Below are 16,208 nucleotides of genomic sequence, written 5' to 3' on the forward strand. Positions count from 1 at the left end.
TGTGAGCTCAGTAGGCTCTGGGCTGTGAAGATGGCATCCATGCCACAAAGGAGCTGGAAAGAATCACACCCCAGTATGTACATTCACAAATTTCCCAAAGCCACTGAGCAACATTTATTGTAAAAGCACATGGGGTGAGGCTGGGACCAGGAGTGGTAGGCTCTAGGAGGCAGAGTCAGAAGCCTCTGAGCTATCTTTGACATCTGTGCTCTCTGTGGTCTCACTGACCTCGCTGAGGTCCTTGCTGTCCCCACCACTATCCTCAGCAGCCAGGCCCTTCTCCTCCAGACAGGTCTCTCCGGAGCTCAGAAGTACGTTGCCTTTGTTCTCCACCTTGTTCTCCATGGCTGCCAGCACCATGTGTCTGCCCTTTTCCTTCAGCTCCAGGTGCCGTCTCAGCTGCCACCGGGAGCCCAGAGGGAAGTGGGTGGAAAGAGACAGGGCCTAAGTCTCCAGACAAGAGATAAGAGGAGCCAGGCCCTGGAGCTGGCTGGGGGAAGGGACACAGTAAGAAGTGGTAGGGCCAAGGCAGGAAATAGGACTGGGTAGAGAAGTAGTTCAATCCTGGCTCTGCTCCTAAGCCTGCTTCATCATCTGTAAAAGGACAAGAGTCCTGCTGCCCTCAAATGTGCTGCTGGGGAGCCCCGAAGACAGAGCAGTGCCTCTCCAGGAGGCTTGATTGGGGACCCTTTCTCCCCGGCCCCGTTTAGTCCTAGATCTGAGCATGCTGGTCACAACCTGACCCTGACCCTAGTAGTCCCACTCCCTCTGTAGAAAAATCTCTATCTACTATTTCCCCTACTCCATCTCCCCCAGAGAGCATCCCATGGCATCCTCTAGAGTTAACCAAGGCCATGTCTTTATTTGACAGTTTAGGAAGTAAGGGAAAGAGAGGCTCTGACTCCTAGATTTAATGCTACAAGGGTTGACACTCACCCTTAGTTTTGTCTCTGGCCACCACTATACCACTCTATCTCCCAGCTCTTAAGTAGCCACCTTTCCCAAGCACAGAATCTCCTTTTCTGCTGGAATTGCTGCCTTGGCCTGGCTGAACTCTTACCTCATCAGCCATCTGCGTGAGGTCCCGCTTCATTGCATATGCATCTTCCCCATCTGCATAATATTTGGGCTCCACTTCACTGATCCTGGGGGGTAGGATGGAGACACGTGCCTGGGAGAAAATTCTCCTAGTTCTTAGGCTACTGGGGTGGGTGTCATCTCTCCCTGCAGGACCTTTGTAGAGGCAAAAGGCCAGCCTGAATGGACTCCTCCCTTTTCGTTTTCATTTGAATGAACTCTTCCAACAGCCATCATGGCTTTCTCTACTCTCTCTAGTAAAGCTTAGCAGCGTGTAGTATCCAGAGTACTTCCTATTCCTAAACTTGACACCACTCTGTCCCTAGCCTGACCAGCAAGGACTTGGATTTTTTGAGTTGAAACCCTTAATTCTGCCTTTTCCTTCTCTCTGACCTGCTTCCTGTTGCTTACTGAACCTACGGCTGGTTCCTCTGCTACAAAAGAGGGGCACTGTACCTGCATGTAGGTGATCATTACTTACAACCTGGCTACTGCCCAGCCAGCTGAGAGGAGTTGTGTGTATACACTTGAGTAGCACTGACACTGGAAGGGAAGCCATTTGATGGCCTAGAAGGGTTCCTTGACAGCCTAAGACATTAAGACAAGAGAACTGGTGTGAAAGTGTGTGTACATGCATGCTAATGTGTGCACGTGGAGGTCAGAGGTAGATGTTGTGTATCTTTCTTAGTTGCTTTTTACCTCCCCCCCCTCACTAAACCTGGAACCTGGCCATTCAAATTGGCTGGTTGATTAGTGAACCCTAGAGATTCTTCTGTAACCTCTTCAGCAGCAGGATAACAGGTGCAAGGCACTATGTGTGGCTTTTATACTTGGGAGCTAGGGATCAATTCAGGGCCTCACAATTAAGCTATCTCCTTAGCTAACCCCATTTTGAGACAGCATCTTGCTGTGTGGCTGAGATTTGCCTGGAACACCATATGACTGGTCCTCAAACCAAAGTCCTTTACTTTGAATGTAGAGAGTAAGAGACATGTACCATCATAACTAGCTGGGATTTGCTGACTTAGCATAAAAAGCAGTTCCTGCCACAGAGGCATCCTTAACCAAGTCAAAGATCCCTCCATGAATCTGGGTATTGAACCCAAAAAAGCCTGAAGGCCACTGCCCTGTCCCAATAGTCTCATCTTCACTCTGACTGCCTCCAAAGCCACTTATGGCTCCGTAGGTCCTCCAGATGGTCTACTCCAGCCCACTTTCAAGTGGTACTAGCTACTGCCAGGTCCTCTCTTCATGGAGATGCCCATGTCCTGAGTAGACCTGCCCTTAGTCATTAGAACACCCAGAGCTATAGGCCCCACATTGCTTTTGCTCATGGCGCTTTTCCCCTACCATCTGCTCGCTCTTGATGCTTCATGGTGCCAGCTATTTCTCAGCTTTTTCTCATGCCCTAGCCTATCTCTCCTTATTTACTCCTAGACCAGAACTAGGAAGCATTATATGTTCTTTGCTACACTGCTCTTCACTAGCCTCACTAGCACCAAGCCACCCCTTCTCTACCCAGCAAGATAAGTTGGAACCCTTCTCTACACAGAAAGCAGGTGCCTTCCCCATGTTACCTAGCCACTGAGTATACAGAAAGCCTCCGAGCATTGTCTGGAGTCCCCCCATCCCTTTCTCAGCTCACCTCAGCCAACTGAATGGATTATAACACCTAACAAAAATCTTAATTAGCCGGATGGTGGTGGTACACACCTTTAATCCCAGCACTTGGGAGGCAGAGGCAGGCAGATCTCTTCGAGTTTGAGGCCAGCCTGGTCTACAAAGTGAGTCCAGGACAGCCAAGGCTACACAGAGAAGCCCTGTCTTAAAAAAAACAAAAATAAAAACAATATAAAAAAAAATCTTGATATACTTACTGAAAGTTGAGGGTGTTGGAATAGAGATGTAGGGCAGCCCGGTTACTGTAAGGGAATAAGGGACTGCTAAGCTTCACAAACTTGGCCAGGCAGGTTAGCAGGCCATAGCCTGCCCTTATTGCTGGTCCTCCTTTCCCAGTGACACTACTTCCCATCTTCTTCTGAAGGCAATAACTCCCAGAACAACTATCAGTCCCGTAACTCTTCCTCCCCACTCCCCAGCATTGCCCTTTTCCCCAACCTGGCTACTACCTCTTCCTGACATGCAGAGAAACATATTTGGCATTGAAGTTCTCAATCATGGCTCGAGAGGCCTGGTCCATCAATTTCTGAGCCAGGCCAAGGCGCCGGTGGGAACGCTTCACAGCCTGAGAGAGGGAGAAGTAGGACATAGGCAACTCCTTCAATTATCTCCAGCCTATCTCCGCCAAACCATCAGTAGCTCTACTCACCAGTGAGGTGATATGTCCATGGGGCACATCATCCGGGTCCTCTTCCCTAGAAGAGATATCTAGAAAGGAGCCTGGTATGGGTGCAGTCTATCTGGGACACCTGTGCACAGCAGGTGCACAGACTCTTTGTGGCTGATCCAACAACATCCCAGACCCAGGCAGAGAACTAGTAACTTCTGAATCAAAATAACCAAACATGCCCCACTCAAAGCTCCATGCTACACCCACCAGATATGTGCACTGTCAACAAAACATCACCATGTGATTGAAAAAAAAAAAATAAGTCAGCTGCCAAGCCACAAAAAGCCACAAAAAAAAAATGCTGAACGCAGAGCACTAAGTGAAGGGAGCCAGCATGAAAGAGCTATAAGGTACTATTCTAATTCTGCAACACCCGGAAAAGGTGTCCTTGTTGTCAAGAGGTTGAGGGAGGGATGAATGAAGATGGACATTCTTCAATTGTCCAACTCGGAGAGTGTGCAACACAGACAGAAGCACAACAATAAAAACACGAATTTGCTTGACAAAATCTGTTGGTTTCTCACTTCTAATGTGTGTACCACACATGGTAGCGAGAGAACAAATGTAGGGGTGTGTGGAAATTCTCTGTACCTTCTGCTCAATTTGTCTGTCAATTTAGAGCTACCCTGCAAACCTGTTAATCAGAAAACAAAACGCACAGCCAACTCTGCACAATTAATCCCAGGCTTGGAGGAGGCTATTGAAGAATGCTGTTTAAGTTTGAGGCCAGCCCGAGTTACACAGTGAGAGCCAGTCTGGACAACAGAGTGAGAACCCTCTCAAACGAATTCACAGCAGCATTCATGAGACATGGGAGGTGCTGGCTTCCCGACCCCTTCCCCAAAGGCTTTGCCCCAGTCCATCGACGCCCAATCTTAGCATTAGGCTCCTTTATTTTCCTCCTTGGTGACTCACATTTTGGCCAAGACGTAGCCCACAATCTTCCCATTCTCATCCTCAGCAATGTAAGAGAGCTGGTGACAGAAAGGAAAAGGAAGTCAGGCAGAGCAAGCAACAGGCTAGAGCCAGCCTCTTGCCTTGTGGGATAGTGGGAAGTCACAAAAATTGGTGAGTTGTGCCATCTGGTGACCAGGAATGCAAGGGGCTTGGTCTCCCTACTCCGCACTTGTGCCTTCTCTTTATCTGGAAGAGGGCAGGCACAGGTGGGAATTCCATCTCAACCCCATGTCTAGCCTAGAGATCCTACACGCACCCTTTCACCTGTCAGGCTTCCCATCAGCCAGGTCCTCACTGAACCAAAGCTCTTATGGCCTTGCACACTGCCTTCAGCCCACTCGGATCTATGTTTTCCTCCTGCTGCGCCCTACACCCCTACAAGACGCAAAAGCTGCCCACCTGGGGCCAAGAAAGGCCATGATAGAAATAGTACTTCATCTGGTAGTTCTCGGGCAGGCAGAGGAGGTTGCAGTGCTGCATGTTCATCAGGTCCTCGGGCTGCATGACAGCGGGACATGGTGAGTCTAGGGCTACACGGACTAAGGGGTCTCACACACGCGGGACCCCGTTCTGTGTCAACCTCTGGGCCGCCTCCCCTTCCCCCCAGGCAGGGCAGAATTAGGACTCCTCGACTTTGAAAAATCCAGGTTTCTGTGTGCCGTGCAAAAACGTGCCAGTTCCAGGACTGAGCAACAGCGCCCGTAGGTTGTGCAGCTGGCTTAACGCAGTCCTGACATTAGGCAAATGTGGCAAATCGCGAGACGTCGAAAGCAGGTTGCAGCAGCAGCCTTAAAGTCTGGCGGCCGTAGACGTGCCGGGCCACAGCACCAGGTCCCTCGGTAGCATGCGCACACGATCACCCGGTAAGGCGCCCACGCTGCGCGCACAGGCTGGCTCCCCGTCACCTCACCCTAGCATTGCGGATGTTCATCACGGCGGCGGAGCTCGCGGGTCCTTGTGGGTCGTGAGCGCGCGCGCTCAGCGGCCACTCAGAGGCAGGGCACGGACGACAGGGGCCAGGGCTGGGACTGGGGCCAGGAACTCCAGGGCGGCGGCGGAAGGGGCGGGCAGCTCCAAATAGCCTGCAGCGGAAGTGCGCAGCTACGGGATCTGCTTCCTAACCACATGCAGTGAGCGAGGCACTTAGAACCAATAGGCGCCGAGGTGCTGTGTTTGAGGCCACTGCAAAGGCCCGACAGGGCGGGTAGCGTGGGCAGTAGTTATCCCCTCCCACAGGGCCCACAGAGGTGCGCACACAAGCACGCCAAGTAGCATCAGCTTTATTTCGAGCCTCCGCAGGTGGGGACAGCGGCTTAGGAGCCAGTAGGCGCGGGCCCAAGGCGGCGGAGGAGGTCTCCTAGAATCTGCTCGCACATGGCCAGGCACCGCGGTACATGGAAGCAGCCTGTGGGAAGAATGGTTGGGAGCACCAGGCAAGCCGGTTGCCACAAACCCCTGCAGTCTCGTCCAGTTCCTTGCTCACCTTTAAAAGGGCCTCCCTTGATGGTGAGGGCCACCTTTCCCTCTCGGTTCAGATAGCCAAACCATTCCCCGTACTCAGGATCACGAAACTAGAGGAAGGAGAGAACGAATGACAGCTAGTGTCTGGCAGGACCCATCCCAATGTCACTTTTGCGCTGCTAGCGGTAGTCAGAGTAAAAATGACATGGATTCACGATCAGTAAGTCCTTTTGACGGACCATAGCCGGGAAAGCCGGGGGTAGTAGGCAGCAGGCCTTCTCGACAAGTCACCTGATGGGGAAGGGGCTGCGGGCAGTGAGCTGCAACACTGAGAGAACAGCTGCTCTATATTCGATTGGGGCGTATTATCTAACACCTTGAATACTCAAAGACGGACACAGTTTACTGATTCTGGTCTTTACCACTTGTGGCTTCTTCTCCATCACTAGAAAGGAGAGCAAGAAGGATACAGAAGGAAAGACAACCCCCTCCCCCCAGCTTTTATAGACCCTCTGAAAAGTTCCCAGAATTCCAAACCTCACACAATTGCAGAAACTGTCTGCAGCTGGCAAATCAGTCAGCTGCTGCAAAACGGCCCCACATCCCCACACCTGGGATTAAAACAAAAATATATTCTTACACTATTTTGTGTTGTTTAATAACTTATTTACTGGAGGTAACCTAGAACCCCTGCACAGGTGCGGTCCATGGCAGTTTAGTGTCCAAGTGGGTCACATAGTGATGGGGAACAGGGAGTGCCTCTGACATAATCTGATTGGCCTGCTCTTTGATCACCTCCCCCTGAGGGGGGAGCAGCCTTACCAGGCCACAGAAGATGACAATGCAGCCACTCCTGATGTGATCTGACAGACTAAGATCAGAAGGAAGGAGAGGAAGACCTCCCCTATCAGGGGACTTGGGGAGGGGCATGCGTGAAGAAGGGGGAGGGAGGATGGAACAGGGAGGAGAGGAGGGAGGGGTTTATGGGTGGACACAATCTGAATAAAGTGTAATTAAAAAAATAATAATTTATTTGCTTTTATTTTTTGTGCATTGGTGTTTAGGCTGTGTATGTGTCTGTGTGAAGGTGTCAGCTCTTGGAGCTACAGATAGTTATGAGCAGCCATGTGGGTGCTGGGAATTGAACCCAGGTCTTCTGGAAGAGCAGTCAGTGCTCTTAACCACTGAGGCATCTCGCCATCTCTCCAGCCCTGTTCCTTTGTGTGTCTCTGTGTGTGTGTTTATGTGTTTAGACCAAAATTCTAGAATTCTCACTACATTTTACCTTTTCTAAGTTAAAAAAGAAAGAAAGAAAGAATCCTAGGTTGATCTGCCAGCAAACTCTGCAAACCAGTGACTTCCCTGGAGTTCATGTCCTCTCCTTCACAGGCCTTTGGTCTAACAGGTCTTTGAATCATCAAGCAGAGACACATAACTCCTGTCCTTGGATACCAAGGTTTTTATGACAGGGTTTCCCAGACTTTCCTTTAGCCCTGTGGAATGGGGCATGCCTTTAGTCCCAGAACTCAGGAAGCAGAGGGTGACACGTTTCTCTAAGTTTCAGGCCAACCTGGTCTTCTGCCTGTCTTCACCATGGGTTCTGAACATGTCTCTTACTTCTCTTGATCCTGTCCAGTGAGTCTGATGCTTCAGAGATGTGTGTGGAACAGCACCTCGGCTGTTTGGACAGACCCATTGTACACTCATTCTTGTGTCACTGAGACTTTTCGATTCCCCAAAATGTAGCCCAGGTTCTTTTCCTAGTTCCTTCCCATTTTCTACTCACTGATAAAATAGTTAAGTAGAACACCTTCTTAGAAAGCTTAAAGAACAAACCACTGAAATGCTCCCTTAAAATTGTGACATGAGTTGTAAATTTTAAGCTGTGTAATGGTTCATTTCTGTAATCGCAGCACTCAGGAGGCTGAGGCCGAACAGTCTCAAGTTTAAGGCCAAGTTTAAGATTTTGTCTCAAGGAGTGGTATATTCTTCAAGTGAAATATAACCAGCTCTCTATATATTCCTTGTAACTTTTGAGTAGTCTTGTCCTTATCATGTATTTAAATTTTGTTTGTTTGCTTTGGGGGAACAGGGTTTCTCTGTGTAGCCTTGGCTGTCCTGGACTTGCTTTGCAGACCAGACTGGCCTTGAACTCACAGACATCTGCCTGCCTCTGCCTTCCTGAGTACAGCAATTGCAGGTCTGCACTGCTGCACCTGGCTTTATGTATGTATTTTTGAGATAGAATCTCACTATGTGTCCCTGGCTGTGCTGGAACTTGCTATGTGGCTCAGGCTGGCCTGGAACCCAGTAGAGTTCCTACCTCTGCTTCCCCAGTGCTGGGACTAAAGAAAGGCACGGTAACTGGCTCATGCCCTTATTTTTAACTACTTGATCTTGACACAAGATAACGGGTGGGTGCAGAGAGAAGGAAAACTTAACAAATTTCCAAGTTGCTTTTCTGTGGATTGTGCCTTAGCCATCTGAATTTTAGGCACTCAGTGACTATCTACCTATTGATTATTATACCTTTTGCAATTAATTTGCTTGGTTTTTTTTTGGCGGGGGAGGGGAGGTTGATACAGGGTTTCTCTGTGTAACGTTGGTAGTTCTGGAACTCACTTTGTGGACCAGGCTGGCCTTAAACTCACGGAGATCCACCTGGATCTGCCTCCAGAGTGCTGGGATTAAAGGCATGTTGTACCACCGCCTGGTGCAATTAATTGTCTTGCTTTCATCTGAGACAGCAGCATGGGCAGGCTTTGAACTCACAGTCCTCCTGCCTTGGCTTCCCAAGTGCTGAGATTACAGAGATGCACTCCACAATGGGCTCTTGGAATTGTTTGTCATGTCCACCTTCTTCAAGGGCATTCTTATTTCATTTTATGGTTAAGATTGGTGACTTGGAATCCTTACGCGTAACAAATATATTCACTATTCAGGCAGAGATGTAAACTAATGGCTCACGTTGTTTGGAAGTGGTGCTGAGTATCTGAGAGAATTCCAGTTGCTTGTTTACATACAATGTTGTTTGTTTGTTTGTTGGTTGGTTTGTTTTGCCTTTAATGATAAAAACCATGCTGGATTTCAGTTACAGTTAATACAAAACAGTCATATGTAGTGGCACACACCTGTCATCCCCAGCGGTCAGTCAAGGTGGAGGCAAGAAGAGCAGAATTACAAGATCGGGCTGGAGAGAGGGCTCAGAGGTTAAGAGCACTGGCTGTTCTACCAAGGGTCCTGAGTTCAATTCCTACCAACCACATGGCTGTGGCTCACAGCCATCTATAATGAGGACCTGTGCCGTCTTCTGGCATGGAGGTGTACATGCAGGCAGAATGATGTATTAATAATAAATAATTCTTTTTTTAAAAAAGTAGTACGAGATCGTCTTTAGCTATATAGTGAGTTTTAAGGCCAGCTTGGGTTACATGAGACATCTAAAAAAATAATCATGGGCTGGAGAGATGGCTCAGAGATTATAAGAGCACTGTCTGCTCTTCCAGAGGTCATGAGTTCAATTCCCAGCACCCACGTGGTGGCTCCCAACCATCTACACAGGGATGTGATGCCCTCTTCTGGTGTGCAGGTGTACATGCAGATAGAGCACTAATCTACATAAAATAAAATCTTTAAAAAAGAAAAAGTTCCGTATCATTTGCCATCGGCTTTGTTTTCCACAGCTCACTGGTCTCTGTGTTTGCTTGTTTGCTTGATTAGAGTCTGGTCACCCCAGAAAGGTGAATTGCTTGAGGTAGGGCTTCTGGGTGCACCAAACAATAGGCACTCTTGGGACTCTCAGAGCAGCTGAGGTCAGCACCTGGTGAATGGGCTGGAAGGGGCTGAGGGAAAGCTTTCTGGATGCCCTTATACAGCCTGTTTCTCCATCTCCTGCTGCCTATCATAACCTTCATATCCCCCATACTGGGCTTCCAGGGGACAAAGACACAGCACTTACCTGGCGGAAAGTGTACTCAGCCACCTGACAGAAGAGGTGCAGCAAGGCAGGGTCCCCACTGTCACGGTAACCCATGAGGAAGGCAATCATGGCTTCACTGTGTGGCCACCACAGCTTCATGTCCCACTCCAGCTGAGAACAGAGCAGAGATGGGCAGCTGAGGTCCCTGTAGGCCTTAGAAGGACACCTAACACCCTCTGTTCTGGCTCAGGACTTGGTACTTAACCACGAGACATGCGCTGTGAGGTGTGAACAGTCCCGAAGAGGCAGGGCTAACATTCTGACCTGTATGTACCCCAGGCAGCTCCTTAGAAGAGACAAGTACTCCCTTTAGCCCTTGAATTGGAACGCTGTCTGCCTTGTCACACTGTCTTTAAGCCCCTTGGACACTGCTGCTACGAATGGCTGGGGATCCCCCTGCAGTTCTCCAGCAGGATTAGGAAACAACTGATCAGAGGAACCATTCCATTCCTGCCTGCCACCAAATGAGAGTCACCCAATATCCCTTCGAGCCACTGGCACCAGACAAAGGGGACATGTGTCTTGGCATCAGCCTATGCACAAACTCTCTTTAATGGCTTTTCCAGGATAGGGGCTGGAGAGAATTGGTCTCTAGGTTCAATTTTCTTGTTGATATTGCTGCTGGCTTTTGTTTTCTTTTGTTTTGAGACAGGGTTTCATTATGTAGCTCTGGCTGTCCTGGGACTCTCTGTGTAGACCAGGTTTGCCTCAAGTTCACAAGGATCCTTCCCCCCCACCCCCGCCTCTGCTGGGATTAAAGGCATGCACAATTACACCTGGCTTCTACTACATGCCAGGCTTCCAGCAAGCTGCCCTGGGTGTTCCCACCTGGGTAGGGCAGAGATCATCAGCATCCTTGAAGTAGAAGAGGCCTCCATGCTCAGGGTCCCATCCAGAGTGGAAAGGCAACAAGAGAAACTTGTTGATAACGTGCATTCGAAGTTTGGGGTCACCTTTCCTGAGGGCATACTGAAGCAAGAACCAGCCAGCTTCCAGTGCATGGCCTAGTGAGGGTTGAGGGAAAAAGTAAGGCAGGAATCAGATTCCCCCTTCCAGGCATCTGAGGGCTTGAGTTCCTGGCACCTCCCTTCCTCCTCAAGGGTGAGAGATGCTTGAACTCTGTCATAGGACCCTGTCATATGACCTCTGTCATAGAACCCTGCCTTTCTGCCTAGACTCCATTCCCTGAAGAAAAATGAATTTCAAAAGCCCCAAACACAGACATGCACGTTTTTGCAGCCAATGCCCAGTCCTGGGCGGACTATGACCTCCCTGTGCTTAATCCTTGTTGAAGGGAGGAGGAGGGCAAGCCCTGTCCTGACATTCCTAAGAATTCTGGAATTTAGGTTGCTTTTCAAGGACACAGAAGTATTATGAGAATGTGTTTTTATTTTAATCCCAGGTGGAGGGATCTAGGGCTGCTTCAGACTGCTGCAGTGGACCATGAATTGCCTCATGAGCTAACAGAAGCATGCTTTGGCCAGCTGCAGAGAGTTTCTTTGATCGTGTGACATTTGCAATTCTGGGAACTTTTCAGAAGGTACATCAATTTGAGGGCCCTAAGAGGCGGGGTCATTGGTTGTTGGTCATTTAGGGAGGTTGGCTGTGGCTTGATGACAGCTGTGATCAAAGAAGAAACAAAAGGAAAGACAGTAGATTCAAGGATTTTCCTAATTCTTCTCTCCCCTCTGTCCTTGTTTCTCTCCTATCTAGGGATAGGGGGTGAAACAGTGAAGGGGGGAGGATAACGGGTGGGAAAAAGAGGAGCCCACAAAGTAGCGAAGACTACTACAAACCCCCTCCATCTGACGATGCCCCAAACTCAAAGATGAGCTTTTTCCTAACAGGTCCAGCACATGCCATCACCTGGGTTCTGGTGTCTTCCAAGGCAACCAGGAAGTTCTTTGCCATCCTGTGATACATTCTCCAGTACAGCTTGTCCCTCCCTCTGCCAAGAAAGGGACAAGAGATATTTTCAGTTCCCTGTCACCCAACCAGAAAGATCTAACTTCAAAAATCCCTTCAACAATCCACCTGCTCAATTGCTGTACCAGACATCCACCTGCTCAATAGCTCCAAAGGGGCACTTTTGGTTGTGTGCTTTGAGAGTCTTTGCTAGCCCAGGCTAGTCTCAGACTCACTGTGTGCAAGCAAGGCTGACCTTGGACTCTAGATTCTCCTGCTTCCACCTCCAGAGTTCTGGAATTACATTATATGTGTACCATGTCCTGCTCCAGAACATCTTTGGAATGGCTGATTGTCTCCCGTGGGCCTCGTAGGTTCTGATCCTTCCTTGAGGTCTGGGTCTCTCAAGTGAGGAGGGTAAAATACTGAATAAAGAGGCATGGCTAACTTGGATGTAACATAGTTGGGGTGTAACAGAGATCCTGATCTCAGGATGTGTCTGAGTTCTGTACTCTTGTTTTCTGTCTTCAGACCCACTCATCTCTGCCCCAAGCCAGCTGGGCTCTACCTTCCTGAGGACCCTGGGCTGTGTTTCAAATGATGAGCTTCCTTGGATCCACCTGTCTAGAAAGCTGGAGAACAGATGACTTCAGGCAGAGGGGCCCTGGAGAGTGGGAGAATGGGGTTCACTCTGCGCCTGTCTCTGTGCCCACCTGGACGTGCTGAAGAATCCTGTGGACACACCAGTCCCCTAGTTCTGCATACTTTCTGGTCAGCTCCTCGTTTTCCTCTCCAAGCTGCTCCACCAGGTTGAGCAGCATCATGGGCACCGCCATGGACTCTGCGTCCGGGGCCCCTGAGAGCTCAGGCCGGCCCAGCCCAGCTGGGTCCTCCCGCACCCAGTGGACGATCTGATCCATCATCTCCACAGCTTCGTTCTGTGGGGAGACCAGGCAGAGGCTACATGCCCTGTCCCGGACCCCCCAACCACTCGGGAAGGATGCAGGACTCAGTTTGTTCTCCGGGGACACCTGCTCTTCCTGCAGCTCTCCAGGGCCAGCCCTACAGCCAGGCACCGGAGGCAACGCTGCTTTGGGTGCGGGTGCGGGTGCGGGTGCGGGTGCGGGTGCGGGTGCGGGTGCGGGAGTTGGTGGACGACTATGGGATTCAGATCCACAGACAGAAGGGTCCAGGGAGGAAAGAGAGGACCTTTTCTACCTGGACACAGGGCACTGAGGGATCCCTGTTTGCCCAGGGTGCCTATGGTAGTACAAGAGGTGGGAGTGAGTTAGAGAGGCGAGGTGGTCACAAAACGGTAGGAAAGGAGTGAGTGGGACTGGTGGCAGGCTCCCAAGCCTGTCTTGAGAGTGCCCTCATACCCAACAGCCTGTGGCCATCCCTCCCACACACCTGATAATGCATTTCGCCGGTTACTTTCCACAGCTCGTCCATGGCCATGGTGTAGAAACACTCGCTGAAAATGGTCCGCTGCACCTTTATTGGACGGCCATCCCTAGTCAGCACAAAGGCACACTTCTTGGCAGGTGGTGCCACCCGGGCATAACGCAGCAAAAATTCACCACCTGGTAGTTGGGTGACATGCATACTAGGTGAAGACTCTGAATGTACCGCCTCTTGGGACCTACCGAGCCCCCCTCCTCGTCTAGATCCCTTTAGGTCCATTAAATAAACGACCCACCGAAGCTCCTAGGCAGATGGGAGATGGAGGTAGCAGAGGGTACCTGCTTTTGCTGCATTCAGAAGCTCAACACGACGGAAGCGCTCAAAACTGCGGTATAAGCGACAATACATCCACACCTGTGAGGGAACACAGTTTAAGCAGGAGCAGCTGTGGCGAGGGGAAGCCTAGGCATCCCTGGGTGGTATACACTATTTGTTACGTGACAGCCTAAAGTGTGCAAACTGACCTGCCTTCCCTGCAGCCAGACATACTTGAGGTGATCGTACACCTGTCCATCACGGCCAAGGCATGTGAAGAAGCCCCTGTGACACATGTATTGTTAGAAAAAGAGGGAAGGAGCCTTGCACCCTTCTTCACGGCGTCACTACTCTCCTAAAGCCAACAGATGTGTCAGTCACCTTCCAGTGAGCTTAAGGGTTTGGGAAGGGCAAAAGCCCTGGGAGGATCATGGTGGAAGAGCTAACCCGTGTTCCTGGTCATGGGAGTGCTCCATCCAGAAAGCGACCACACGATCCAGCTCTTGTCTCACACGTTCCTTCCAGACCTGCAATGTCTCCCATGCCTTCTCCATGTCCTGTGAAGTGAGTCTGGTCAGGGCATGGAGGCACAGCTCTTCCTTCACAGGGACTTCTTAAACCAGTTTGAGTGGCCACCAGAGCTGCTTGATCCCATCCCACCCCCATAGGGCCTCCAGCCAAGAACATCCTCCTACCTTTGCGATAGGCTTCTGACCCTACCGTTGGCTGGAACCGTCTAGAAAGCACCTCTCGGCAACACTACCACTGACCTGTAACTCTCAGAGTCCTCTGTCCGTCATTAGATTTCCTCCAGGAAACTGGAGTTGGTCGCTCTCCCGTGGCTGTAACTCAGCTGACTGAGCAGTGCCCCACCCACCTGCTCTTCCTCAGGGTTCTGCAGGGCCCTGACGTGGGGGCGGGACAAAGGGCGGGACAAAGGGCGGGGTCTCAAGCCCCGCCCCCTGCCCTCCTAGGTCTGGGGTGAGCGCCTTGGCTCCAGATGGTACCTGGGTGAGGAAGTCTGAGCCCAGAGGGCGGAGACTGGATCTGGGCCTGGCAGCTAAGGCTGGTGATCCCAACAGATACTGGATAAGGGCGCCCCTGCAAATGTCTGAATCCTGAGATCCTATGACCCTTTTCTGCCGATTTCGTCCTTCAGCTGCTTCAGTTTATCAAAGCATTTGTGACCATTGGCCCTGGTTAGAGAACTTCCCTCCAAAGGGAAACAGGGTAACCACAGAGCAGGGCAGGCATCCTCCAGCTTTCTGGGCTTGCCTCCTAGCTACACAGTATAGGTTGACTTGGAAACAGGCTGGTTGGTGTTCCCCATTCTTGCTACCCATTGGGCACCCTCACTGCTCAGCAGAATTCTGTGGAGGCAGAGTTCCAGCCAGAATGCCTGAGGTACTTTGGGGAGCTTCACCATGTTTTCAATGCTTTTTTGTTTGTTTGTTTGTTTGTTTGTTTGTTATGTTTTGTTTCCATTTTATGTTTTGGTAGGTTTCTGCCACCCCCCTCCTCCCAGCCCCCGTTTATGTCTGTGTATCACATGCATACACTATCTTCAGGCCAGAAGAGGGCATTGGACCCTGTGGGGCTAGAGTTACAGATGGCTTTGCGTCTCCACATGGGTGCTGGGGATCCAATCTGGGCCACCTGGAAGAGCTAATACTGCACTTCACTGCTGAGTCATCACTCCAATTTCTTGATCGTAATGGACTGCCACCCAGGAGAAGATGCTGGGAACTGACCTCCGGTCTCTTGCAAGAACAGTACTCTGTTGTTCCAGCCCTGTATATTCCTTGCCTCCCAGAGTAGGATGAGAAGCTGAGCGAGGGGAATAGGAGGGAGTGAGAAGTAATGGGAAGAACCCTTGCACTTCTGTCAGGCTTGTGTCCACGTCTTAAGAAACCTGCACAGGTCTCTCCAATGGGCAACTCACCTGCTGACCCATGTCCTCCTATTCCTGAACATTGCTCCCACAAGCTGCTACCTAAATGACAGGCTATCTATCGCTTCTCGTCCTGGGACTGAGGCACACTCGTGGAACTTCCCCTAGTGACAAGCAACACTCAGCAAGAAGCCTTGGAAGTTGTGGACCCAGTGAGACTGCGCTCCCAGCCCCAAGTTGTTTCTTAGCTCTCCCAGGCAGGGTTCCAACTAAGGCAGGGAAGAGCCTGGATGGGAGGACATGCTAGGAGGTGTTGCTGTGGAGCCCAGCGATGAGGTGAGCACCAAGGGCTCCTCAGAGGAGGCCTACCACACTGGGCCTGCACGCAGGCATCAGCATGCGCTGAGCGCACACACCTAGGTGCAGAGCAGCACCAAGCCCGCAGGAGACAACTTTTGGGACCAAAATGGGTTAGGAAGACTAGCAACACATGGGGCTGAAGAGACAGCCCAGTACTGGGTTAAGTGTGTACTGGTTTTGCAGAAGACCCAAGTTCAAGTCCCAGCAGCTCATAGCTACCTGTAACTCCACCTCCAGAGGACTGTGCCTTTGCTATCTGAGGGAACCTGCACACACTCTCCCACACATGTAAACAAAATTAAAAAAGCTGGTTGTGGTGTCCTTCACATGCAGCACTTGCGAAGCAGAGGCAGTTCGAGGCCTGCCTGGTCTACATAATGAGTGCCAGAGATGCACACTGAGACCCTGTCTCAAAAAATACATCTAAATAAAGGGAGTAGTTAACAGAAATGTCAGAAAGATGCTGAGGAAACATGTCCCCACATCCCTTTTTGTCTCTAGCTCAAGCA

At 50.5% G+C, this 16,208-nt stretch overlaps 2 protein-coding genes across 9 annotated transcripts; both read right to left on the reverse strand.

Annotated features, from left to right (window-relative positions):
• Positions 1-78: 78 nt before the first annotated feature.
• Naa10 (N-alpha-acetyltransferase 10, NatA catalytic subunit) lies at positions 79-5,488 on the reverse strand. Of its 7 annotated transcripts, none has more exons than XM_060374334.1 (8): positions 5,295-5,488; positions 4,784-4,882; positions 4,343-4,401; positions 3,407-3,452; positions 3,207-3,322; positions 2,955-2,999; positions 1,061-1,145; positions 79-399 (listed from the first exon to the last, which is right to left on the reverse strand). In XM_060374334.1, the coding sequence occupies exons 1-8, from the start codon at positions 5,313-5,315 to the stop codon at positions 163-165; spliced, it is 708 nt and encodes a 235-aa protein (XP_060230317.1). In that variant the 5' UTR covers positions 5,316-5,488; the 3' UTR covers positions 79-162. The 7 variants fall into 7 exon arrangements, with proteins under 7 accessions (XP_060230317.1, XP_060230318.1, XP_060230321.1 ...); XM_060374335.1 differs by having other exon boundaries at positions 79-490; XM_060374338.1 differs by having other exon boundaries at positions 3,407-3,465; positions 5,059-5,456.
• Positions 5,489-5,648: 160 nt separating this feature from the next.
• On the reverse strand, positions 5,649-14,365 carry Renbp (renin binding protein). Of its 2 annotated transcripts, none has more exons than XM_060374332.1 (11): positions 14,219-14,365; positions 13,896-14,005; positions 13,658-13,733; positions 13,472-13,547; positions 13,140-13,312; positions 12,443-12,667; positions 11,691-11,772; positions 10,653-10,828; positions 9,804-9,935; positions 5,868-5,955; positions 5,649-5,789 (listed from the first exon to the last, which is right to left on the reverse strand). In XM_060374332.1, the coding sequence occupies exons 2-11, from the start codon at positions 14,000-14,002 to the stop codon at positions 5,698-5,700; spliced, it is 1,227 nt and encodes a 408-aa protein (XP_060230315.1). In that variant the 5' UTR covers positions 14,003-14,005; positions 14,219-14,365; the 3' UTR covers positions 5,649-5,697. The 2 variants fall into 2 exon arrangements, with proteins under 2 accessions (XP_060230315.1, XP_060230316.1); XM_060374333.1 differs by having other exon boundaries at positions 14,144-14,319.
• Positions 14,366-16,208: the final 1,843 nt, after the last annotated feature.

This window comes from Meriones unguiculatus, chromosome X (genome assembly GCF_030254825.1).
Source record: "Meriones unguiculatus strain TT.TT164.6M chromosome X, Bangor_MerUng_6.1, whole genome shotgun sequence".
Lineage (NCBI taxonomy): Eukaryota > Metazoa > Chordata > Mammalia > Rodentia > Muridae > Meriones > Meriones unguiculatus.

What these genes read in the sequence shown, in the direction of transcription:
- Naa10 (XM_060374334.1), bottom strand. Translation starts at nt 5,315, where the DNA reads ATGAACATCCGCAATGCTAGG. An exon ending in ATGGACATATCACCTCACTG is followed by an intron (nt 3,323 to 3,406) that starts GTGAGTAGAGCT and finishes TCCCTCTCTCAG; the next exon opens with GCTGTGAAGCGTTCCCACCG. An exon ending in TCACGCAGATGGCTGATGAG is followed by an intron (nt 400 to 1,060) that starts GTAAGAGTTCAG and finishes TCCCGGTGGCAG; the next exon opens with CTGAGACGGCACCTGGAGCT.
- Renbp (XM_060374332.1), bottom strand. Translation starts at nt 14,002, where the DNA reads ATGGAGAAGGCATGGGAGACATTGCAGGTCTGGAAGGAACGTGTGAGA. An exon ending in CCGGCGAAATGCATTATCAG is followed by an intron (nt 12,668 to 13,139) that starts GTGTGTGGGAGG and finishes GTCTCCCCACAG; the next exon opens with AACGAAGCTGTGGAGATGAT. An exon ending in ATGATCTCTGCCCTACCCAG is followed by an intron (nt 9,936 to 10,652) that starts GTGGGAACACCC and finishes CTCTGTTCTCAG; the next exon opens with CTGGAGTGGGACATGAAGCT.